At 40.8% G+C, this 10,609-nt stretch overlaps 1 protein-coding gene across 2 annotated transcripts in view; it reads left to right on the top strand.

Moving 5' to 3' along the window:
• ASB9 (ankyrin repeat and SOCS box containing 9) overlaps nt 1-10,609 on the top strand; it is a 32,088-nt gene that overhangs the window by 4,844 nt on the left and 16,635 nt on the right. For both annotated transcript variants that reach the window (XM_017888586.1, XM_017888585.1), the window contains one exon: nt 7,466-7,545. In XM_017888586.1, the coding sequence (XP_017744075.1) occupies nt 7,466-7,545 (80 nt within the window). The remainder of the gene's footprint in view (nt 1-7,465; nt 7,546-10,609) is intronic.

Below are 10,609 nucleotides of genomic sequence, written 5' to 3'. Positions count from 1 at the left end.
AAAAATTAGCTGGGTGTGTTGGCACATGCCTATAATCCCAGCTACTTAGGAGGCCGAGGCAGGAGAATTGCTTCAACCTGGGAGGCAGAGGTTGCAGTGAGCCGAGGTCATGCCACTGTACTTCAGCCTGGGCAACACAGCGAGACTGTCTCAAAAAAAAAAAAAAAAAAAAAAAGCAGATGATGCAGCTTTTGATGAAGTGGTAGGCCTGGGGTGGGGGCCTAGGAATCTGCATTCATAACAAACTCCCAGGTGACACGGATGGTACTGGTTAGGGACCATACTTTGAGAACCACTGCACTAATCCAAGCATGAAACTTACATTTGGATCGAACTTTGGAAATGACAGAGAAAGGGCGATGATTTCAAAGGAAAGAGAAATCAGGGTATGCTGCTTGATTAAATGTTGGAACTAACAGAGAGAAGGCAGGCAAAATTATAAGGTTCTCAAGCCCAAAGTAATGTCAGATAAGCTAGATAAGAGGGAAGTTGGAAAGGAAGTTGCCTTGGATGCAGGATGAGGAGGGGAGGATACAGAGTTCTGTTTTGGACATGACAGTGCCAGCAGTGATGCCCAGTGCACAGTATGATGACATGCGACCGAGACTTAGGAATGATCACAGGTTAGAAGCCAGAGACCTCAGAATGTTCTACAGAGGGGCTGTGGTTGAAACCTAGGGAAGGGAGAAATTGTCTGATGGCCAAGAGCTGAGAGTCAACCAAGGATGGAACCCTGGGACAGGCCTCCAGTTGATGAAGTAGGACCAGTAAGTTGGACAGAGAAGCAGAAAGAGATTCTGGATGTTGTAATTGCACAGGTACTAAGGGAAGAGAAGTTTTCAAAGAAGTAGAAGTCACAAGGGTAGGTGCCGGATACTTCTGGTCTCTTACTTTCTGTTGCGAAACTGACTGGCAAATTGCCACTCACCTTCTACACCCAGCTGAGCCATTGCCCCCATGAAACCACTTTCTGCCTCTCCCTACTCAAGTGGAGTCATTCTCCATCTGCTTTACATCAGTCCTGCCCCTTGGGTAAAACCTCAATTGTAGTTGGTTGCTTTTGTTTATGCTTCTGAGGTCTTAACCTTGGTGAAGTGTGGAATGCAGAACACTCAGAATGCTGTTTTCAAATAGCTGTGCCAAGAAACTCAGCTCAGGTGAAGCATGTCCCTTTGCACAAGGCCAAGTTAGAGGGAAAATAGGGCCCAGGTGTGGATTGTCTTGCTGCTCCCACCTCCACCTGCAGGTGTTTTTCTGCCCACTTCCCTGGGGTAGGGAGGGAGGAAAGGTTATGAATGAAGATGGGCAGCCAACTCTTGATAGAGATTTGTTTAATGTTAGACTCTCCTGTCCAAGGAGCAGGGAAAGAATGTCTTACTTTTTTCCTGAAAGTAGCTTGTTAGGAGTTGAACTGTGTCCCCTGAAAAGATACATGGTTAAATACTCAACCCTCTGTGCCTCAGAATGCGACCTCGTTAGTTAAGATGAGTTCAGATGAGGTCATAAGTAGGGTAGGACGGACCTTAATCCAACATGACCAGAGTCCCTGTAAGAAAAGGAGAGGAGACACATGGAGAATGCTATGTGACAACAGAGGCAGAGATAGGAGTGAAGCACCTAGAAACCAAGGAACACCAAGGACTGATGGCCACTGCCAGAAGCTAGAAGAGGCAAGGAAGGATTTTTTCCCTAGAGCCTTTGGATAGAGTATGGCAGTGTCCACACCTTGATTTCAGACTTCTATCCCACTGCTAGCCTCTAGGACTCTGTGACAACAAATTTCTGTTGTTTTAAGCCACGCAGTTTGGTGTTTTGTTATGGTATCCCTAAGAAACTAATTTACACCTACTCATGGAAACTTGGGAAAATACATTGAAAGATAAACTAACCACCCATAATTCCACCAAGCAGGTAACCGCTGTTCCCAGTGTTAGTGTCTATCTTTTGGGATTTTGCCTGAAGACTGACACCTGTAGAGGTATTTCTATCCTTGCCAAATTGAGCCCACCCTGTAGAGAGTATTCACGTTTAAACAGAAGACAAGCTAGAACAGGTATTGAAAGAAAACAATTTTATTGTCTTATGGTGAATTTTTAGATATTGGGGCACCTCAGGAGGAGTGAGTTTTCTGGGGAAAACCTGCCTTTGAGACAGAATGGGAAGGCAACTTTATACTGAGAGAGAGAGAAGAGAGAGGGAGACAGGAAAGAGGAGAGAGAGAAGAAAGAGGAGAGGAGAGGAGAGGCTGGATGATGGAACTGGAGAAAGAACTGTAGTGGACAGGCCTGACTTGCCCAGGAGTTGCCTCAGTGGGCCTTTCTGTTTGTTTCTGACTGTAAGCCTCTTGTTTCTTTTTCTCCTCTTTTCTCTTTGTCCTGGGATCAAACCAAGGTCCACAATAATTGTGAACACAGCACCCAGATCCTTTCCAGGTTCTGGCAGGTTGGTTCATGCCACTGAATCCACCCTTACTGTGTCCTGAAGACTGAAGGCAAATACTCCTGTCCTCTCAGAGCAACCCAACAACTTTTTTCTCTCCTTGACTTGGCAAAACGTTTCTCAGGATGAGTAGATTTATGCTACTGCCCAGCATTCACTGGGGTTCTCAGAACATCAGTAACAGCTATTTTCAGAATGTACCAATTAGTGCATCTTAAATCTCTTTTGAAATAACAGAAATGAAAAAAAGTTCCACAAATTACAATAAAAATGAAATGGCAGCCTCCCTAATGTGCTCCACGTTTGATGAGGGTACAATTTAAAAGGTAAGTTTAATGGCATTACTTGGAGGACTTGTGGAGTGGTTTCATTACAAGAGCTCCCTGCCCCATTTTACCCATAAGCCACAGTACCAGATCCATGGCATTGTCAGTGACCTCGTTTCACATGTATTTTTTTGGCAGTAAAACCAATAGACCTTGGCTGAACCAGTGTTGGGAAAGAGCGTTTAATATATGCCAAGGACTTGGATAATGTGTTACGTACACCTAATAATGGCCCTCGAGTATCAAAGACTTGGGTGGGGTCAGTGGAAAAGGATGTGGTGACCTTGAGTCTCCCCTTCATGAATTGGATAGTCTCCTACTTTGAGAATTGTCCATGTTTTGGCAGGAAAATAGGTCCCCTTTCCTGCTTGTTTTCTGCCCTTTCCAGCTGCCAGTTAGCAGGAAAGCAAGGGCAAGTGCTTTGGGGTTTAACTGGGCATGTGTTGAGCCTACAGCTCGTTGCCTGCTTGGAATGTGCGCTCTGGAAAACCATGAAGAAAGAAGCATTTCCCAGGTGCACCAGACAGACCCTCATTTGGATCCCTAAAGAGACATGTCTCACTTAGCTATCTTTTCAGTGTTTTCCAGAGTGAAAGAGTGTGTGTGGACTAATCCATGTTGCAAATTGTGGTGTTTGCTAATACACACACACATACACACAATCTATGCTCTCTGAATGTTAGAAAAATGTTAAAGTAGGCCAGGCGCAGTGGCTCATGCCTATAATCCCAGCACTTTGGGAGGCTGAGGCGCATGGATCACTTGAGGTCAGGAGTTGGAGACCAGTCTCACCAACATGGTGAAACCCTGTCTCTACTAAAATTACACAAATTAGCTGAGTGTGATGGTGTGCACCTATAGTCCCAGTTACTTGAGAGGCTGAGGCAGGAGAACCACTTGAACCCGGGAGGCGGAGGTTGCAGTGAGCCAAGATTGCCCCACTGTACTCCAGCCTGGGTGACAAAGTGAGACTCTGTCTCGAAAAACAAACAAAACATTACACACAAAGAAAAATGTTAAATTATTCATGGTCACTATTGTAAATTTTCACATAATCACTCATTTGTTCTGAGACCTGAGGTCAAAGGCCTTGTATAAATTTGAGACGGATTTTGGTTTTACAGGGACTCGTGTTTTTCTTCTGGGCAGGAGCATGGGTATACCGTGACAGGCCTAACAAACCCTGAACTGAAATGACTTTAAGTTAGAAGGGGAAGGCTCATATACTGCTGATGGGAATATAAAGTAGTACAGCCACTTTGGAAAATAGTCTCAAAACAAACATTGTGTTACCGTATCATACAGCAGTTCTTTTAGGCGTATATGCAGGAGAATTGAAAGCATACATCTGCTCAAAAACTTGTACATGAATGTTTATAGCAGCATTATTAATAATAGCCAAGAAGTAGAAATGACACAAATTTCTGTCAACTGATGAATGAATAAATAAAATGTGGCTTATCCATACAATGGAATTATTTGACCAAAAAAAAAGAAAAAAAAAAAGGAATGAAGTACTGGTGCATGCTACGGCATGGATGAAACTTGGAAACATTATGCTAAATAAAAGAAGCCAGTTGCAAAGCACCACATACTGTATGGTTTCATTTATATGAAATGTCCAGAATAGGCAAATGCATAGAGACAGAAACTAGATCCATGGTTGCCAGGGGCTGGGGGAAGTAGAACTGTGGAGTGACTGCTAATGGGTACAGAGTTTCTTTTTGGGGTGATGAAAATGTTCTAAAATTGATTGTGGCATTGGTTGCATAGCTCTGAATATACTGAAAACTGCTGAATTGTACACATTAAATGGGTGTATTGTATGGTATGCGAATTATATCTCAATACAGCTGCTTGCTAGCTAGCTAGCTAGCTAGAGATATTCACATTGTCAGCCCCTCACTACGTGTACCAGGACAACACTCTGTACTTCTGAAAGACACAAGCTGTCTCTGCTCTGTAAGCACTACATTCTGCAGAGGTGCAAACTCAGAGAGCCTTTGTTATTCTCTTGGAGAAGCACGTACTTCTTTATTTGCCCCAAATAGAAAGAGTAATGGTCCCATGATGAATGAGTAGAAAGCAAGACCATTTGTGGCTACACTTGATAAGTGCATCATTTTTATGAAATCTGAACACTTACAAATTAGGACCCAATTTACCTGCCTGACTGTTTAGGCTGTCGACACTAATAATCTTAGGGAGCTTTAAGAGAGGTTGGGAAATGTGGCAGCTGTATTTCTTAGCAGCTGAGCACTTGGAAAAAAAGTGGATTAATCATCATACATGTGGTGATCCATCAGGATACATTTGCAAATCTATTGAAAGCTGATTTTCAAAACCTTTCTCAATTTGTGGCTCTTTGTTCTCATTCAAGATTTTGTGTGAATGGTATTTGGCATTATCGGCACCAACAGGGTGGAATTACTTGTCCTTTTAATTCTAATTTGGAGATCAATCTTTCCATATCTGCAGTCCGAATTTTAGCTTCCAAGCCCTAGAATCAGCAGTATTATTCCAGAAATAATTAGGAACATCAGAGAATGCTGTGAGGACATTGAGTATCTATTAAACGTAAGGTTTTGCCAGTAGGAAAAGCCATTTCACTTAAGATGTACCTTGTCTCAAGCACCTTAGTGACCCCAGAAGGAAAGCATTGGATGGGCAGTATGTAGATGGGCTCATTTGTCTTCCTTTTATGTACTAAATGCCTAATGAATCCATCTGGAAGAATGGTAATTTGCTTACTAATACAGATTTTCCAGGGCACTGATGGCTTCAGGTGGCAGACGGGCCTCATGTATTAAGTACAAAGTGTTAAGCCAACATGTGTTAAGTACAAAGGATACTTCATAGCCTTTCATTTTGCAAGGTAGGGATAATAAGTACCCTCCTTCTCCAGGTCTTCTCAGCTTTTAGGAGCTATTAGCTTCCATGCAAGGCCTAACTGGCATCAGACCTTTCTACCTTGTTTGTATGTAGTGTGTTTGCCGAAGCAGGTGGAGCTGGAGCTGAAGCAGGTTTAGGCACGCCTCCCTCACGTTTCTACTGGAAATCAGATGAAGCTTGAGATGAGAAAAAATCAGGTCTATGCCTCATTCAGTTATATTCATATTCAATTATAAAGAGAGAGAGGAAAGCATTTAATGGGTTGGGATTGGATTTTCAGGCCTCTTTCCTAAGAATTTGTTTTCCTTCTATATGGTCGTAGAATAAATTTGGCTGTTTTATTTTATTTTTTTGAGACAAGAGTCTCACTGTGTTGCCCAGGCTGGAGTGCAGTGGCATGACCTCGGCTCACTGCAACCTCCACCTCCCAGGTTCAACCGATTCTCCTGCCTCAGCCTCCCGAGTAGCTGGGATTATAGGTGTGAGCCACCACACCCAGCTAATTTTTACATTTTTAGTAGAGATGGTGTTTAACCACGTTGGCCAAGCTGGTCTCGAACTCCTGACCTCAGGTGATCCGCCCACCTCAGCCTCCAAAAGTGCTGGGATTGCAGGTGTGGAGCCACCGCGCCCGGTATAAATTTGCTGTTTTAAATAGCAGTGATGATGAGGTGTAATCAAGACTGTCTGTTTAGTGTTAGGGCAGGATAATAATAGTAGCTCGTATGTATTGAGCCGTGGTAAGTACAGGTTGAGCATCCCTTCTCTGAAATCCTTGGGACCAGAAGCGTTTCCAGTTTTTTTAGATGTTGGAATACTTGCATATACAATAATGACTTATCTTGTGGATTGTACTCAAGTCTAAACACGAAATTCATTTATGTTTCATATACACCTTACACACATAACCTGAAGGTAATTTTATATGGTATTTTAAATAAGTTTGTGCATGAAACAAAGTTTTGATTGCAACCCATCACATGTCAGGTGTGGAATTTTCCACTCGTGGCATCATGTTAGCACTCAGGAAGCTTTGGATTTTGGAGCATTTTGGATTTGGGAGTTTTGGGTTAAGGATGCTCAACCTGTATATTATATATTAGGGATGCTCAACTTGTAACTTTACAGAGAAGGAAACTGGGGCACTGGGCCTTTCCCGGGACCCACAGGTCAGAAAAGGTGAAGCGGGTCTGAATTAAGAGCTTTCTTTAACCACCTTGGCATGCTGCATTTGGGGGTAAATAATGTCCCTGTTTCAAGGTGAGACTGAGCACCGATTTGTGCTTAATATTACAACCGGAGATAATCTATAAATAGATATGGTTCTGTTTAGATTTCATTCCAAACCTAATGGTGCATGTAATTACATGATTACTACTATTAAAACAGGACACTGTTTGCTGAGATGCCGAAGTCTGTATTTCATGCAGGAAACTAGACCGGCAGCTACAGCTTAACACACTAATGCTGGTAATTAGTAAAGCTCTCCCTTAACTAAATGGCCCATTTGCCTTTGAAACCAGTGTGTAAATAGAAATACAGTAATCTGTCATCCCAGTCCACCTCTTTTGTCCTTAGTTTGAGGACTGGCTGTAGTTCTTTCCCAAGCTCTCCAGACATTGTTCAAACAAACTGTGCACAAAAAATATTAATAAAGAAGAGAAATGCTGAATTTCTAATGGGAATTTTGGTTGAGTGAATCCAATGTCTCCATCCAGGGACTATTAGGCTCTTATTGATGGGCAAGGATAAGCCTCTGGGTCTAAGTGCATTAGCAGGATATAACCCATTCCTCCCTTTCCATGCAGATGCTGTGTCTGATTGGTCTCCTATGCATGAAGCTGCAATCTACGGACGTCAGCTGTCTCTGAGGAACCTCATCAGCCAGGTAGCTTTTTGAAAATATAATACAGAAGAAACCTATCAAAATATTAAAACAAATGTGTGACATAATAACATGGGGACTTTTAAATTAATTCATTAAATAGAAGACCTCATGGCGATTCTAATAACTACCATAATTTCTAAATAGGATGAGTAAATATTTTGAGATATTTTAGATGTCTATGACAATTGTAATATAATAGAAAATATCTGTAATTTCTATTGGAGATAACCCTACATACTACTATTACTACTGTGGTTTGTTGTCTACATTCTGAACTGAAGGATATGCTAAATTTCAGATAGAGCTGAGTGAGAATAAATGTGCTTTAAAAAAATCCAATTTCATAGACCTGTCTAGAGTAAGAAATCCTCCTATAAGAAAATAATTTCTAAAGAAAAATTTCATACTATTCTAAGCCACTATCTTAAGCCATTTTTGGTAGCAGCAGTCTATTATAAATAGATTATAACACTAATTTTAGCTAAAAGAAGTTAGGCTACTTCCCAGATAAAATTAGAAATTTACCCTATTTTGATAGCATGAACAATGATCACTGCAGCTTTTATGTATTACTTGTTAAATTGGACAGATACTCATTTGCATTCAGTATTTATGTGTTTATGAAACATCAGCCAGAACCATCTCCAAGTTGTATCCCATTATTTGTGTAAGATGTCTTTTTNCCACTATCTTAAGCCATTTTGGTAGCAGCAGTCTATTATAAATAGATTATAACACTAATTTTAGCTAAAAGAAGTTAGGCTACTTCCCAGATAAAATTAGAAATTTACCCTATTTTGATAGCATGAACAATGATCACTGCAGCTTTTATGTATTACTTGTTAAATTGGACAGATACTCATTTGCATTCAGTATTTATGTGTTTATGAAACATCAGCCAGAACCATCTCCAAGTTGTATCCCATTATTTGTGTAAGATGTCTTTTTAGAGATCCAGTTTCTGCTTTCATAAAGTGAGTATTCTGATACCTACCTAGGTCAGTCCACCCCATAACTCAATAACAAACCGTCCCAAAACTCAGTGACATGATAACAGTAACCATTATTTCTTGCTGATGTGTGTTTGTGTCAGCTCATCTAGGCTGGGCTTGGCTGGTCTGGGCTCCCAGCTGTGGGTTGGGTAATCCCAACTGCAACTCCCTGCTGCACATCTCTTTCATCCTTCTTGGACCACTGGCTACCTGAGGAATTATTTTCTCTTGGCAAAACGCTGGAGCACAGCAGGGCAAGCCCAACCATGCAAGAATACTTCCAATCTGTTCATGTCACATCTGCTAACATCCCACTGGTCAAGTCACATGACCACATCCAAAGTCAAGGATCAAGAGAAGTACATTTTGTCAACTAAGAGTAGTTGACGACTGAAAATAAATATATTAAAGTTAAGCCATTCGATTTTTTTTTTTTTCAAAACTAAGAACTGACTGTGGACTGGACACTGTGAAGTAATGGTTTAATTACCTTATGATATTATATGACTCAGACTTGTTAATTAGACAAACCACAGTTAATTTGAGGTAAAACTGTAGCTTGATGATGAACTATAAATGAGTTTCTAACTTTATAGAAGGAACCTTTCTATAATGTGAGTATGTGGTGAAAACTTTTGTTTTGTGTTACGAATAGCTGTGTTGTTGTATTTCATTTACCTGGATTTATGTATAAACACCTAAATGCTGGTTTTATTACTATTATCATTGTTTATTATTATTATTATTATTTTATTTTGAGATAGGGTTTCGCTCTTGTTACCCAGTCTGGAGTGCAGTGGCGCGATCTCGGCTCACTGCAACCTCCGCCTCCCGGGTTCAAGCAATTCTGCCTCAGCCTCCCGAGTAGCTGGGCCTACAGGTATGCGCCACCACGCCCGGCTAATTTTGTATTTTAGTAGAGACGAGGTTTCACCATGTTGGTCAGGTTGGTCTCAAACTGCTGACCTCAGGTGATCCATCAGCCTTAGCCTCCCAAAGTGCTGGGATTACAGGCAGGAGCCACCGTGCCTGGTCTAAATGCCGGTTTAAAATGGCAGTCGTGCTGGAGGAGCATGCGCATTTTCTATTGGTTGTTTCCTATTGGTTGCCTTTTGCCCAAGTTCTGTACCTCAGCCTGTCTTTCCCCCCACTTGTGTCTGATACACTTGCATGATTTTGCTTCATGTGACAATCATACCCCTCTTGCGGCATTGACAAAACTACTTTTGTAAGTGTGATGACTGTGAGAAAATAAGGTGTTTTCTCCTGCCAATTAGACATTTAAGTCTTAGGTATGAATAGTAAAGTAAGAAATGACATATTCTTTTCTTTGATCAAGACAAGAGTTGGCAAATTTTTTTCAGTAAAGGACCAGATAGTAAATATTTTAGGCTTTGTGAACCATGCAGTCCCTGTTGGAAGTACCTAACTCTGCTGTTCAGCAGAAAAGCAGTTGTAGACAATATGTAAATGAATGGGCATGGCTGTGTTCTGGTAAAACTTTGCTTATGGATGCTGAAATTTGAATTTCATAAAATTTTCGTGTGTCACAAAATATTCCTTTGATTTCTTTTAAACCATTAAAATGTAGAAACTATTCCTAGCTGCTGTGCTGTACAGAAGCAGGTTGTGGTCTAGATTTGACTCTGTAGGCTGTTGTTTACTGACCCTCTTGTCGAAACTATGATAGAGCTAGGAAATCTAAGAAAAAAAATTAAATGTCAGGAAAACGAGGGTGTTTTGAGGAAAAAAATTGGGTGAAACTGGTATTTTATTACAAATATTATTAAATCCTATGTGCTACTAAGTGCTTACATTTAAAGAGCAATTATATTAGTTAATAGGTGCATTTCAATTTCCTAAATAAAGTACATTTAGGCTTCCTAAAAGGTACATGCCGTCTATTTCTTTTCCCTTGCAGTTTCAAAATTTCCTTTTAATTGTCCCACAAGATAGAGACACTTGAGAATATGTTAAAATTTAATAATTGCTTGTTAAAACTTAGCAATTCAGGCCATGCTGACTTTAAAAAAATTGAGAAATTTCATAAACAAACATAAAAGAACTTAAAC

This window comes from Rhinopithecus bieti, unplaced genomic scaffold (assembly GCF_001698545.2).
Source record: "Rhinopithecus bieti isolate Rb0 unplaced genomic scaffold, ASM169854v2 scaffold_18471, whole genome shotgun sequence".
Taxonomy (NCBI): domain Eukaryota; kingdom Metazoa; phylum Chordata; class Mammalia; order Primates; family Cercopithecidae; genus Rhinopithecus; species Rhinopithecus bieti.
The sequence above is the reverse complement of the archived record's forward strand: the minus strand, read 5'-3'. Positions and strand labels throughout refer to the sequence as shown.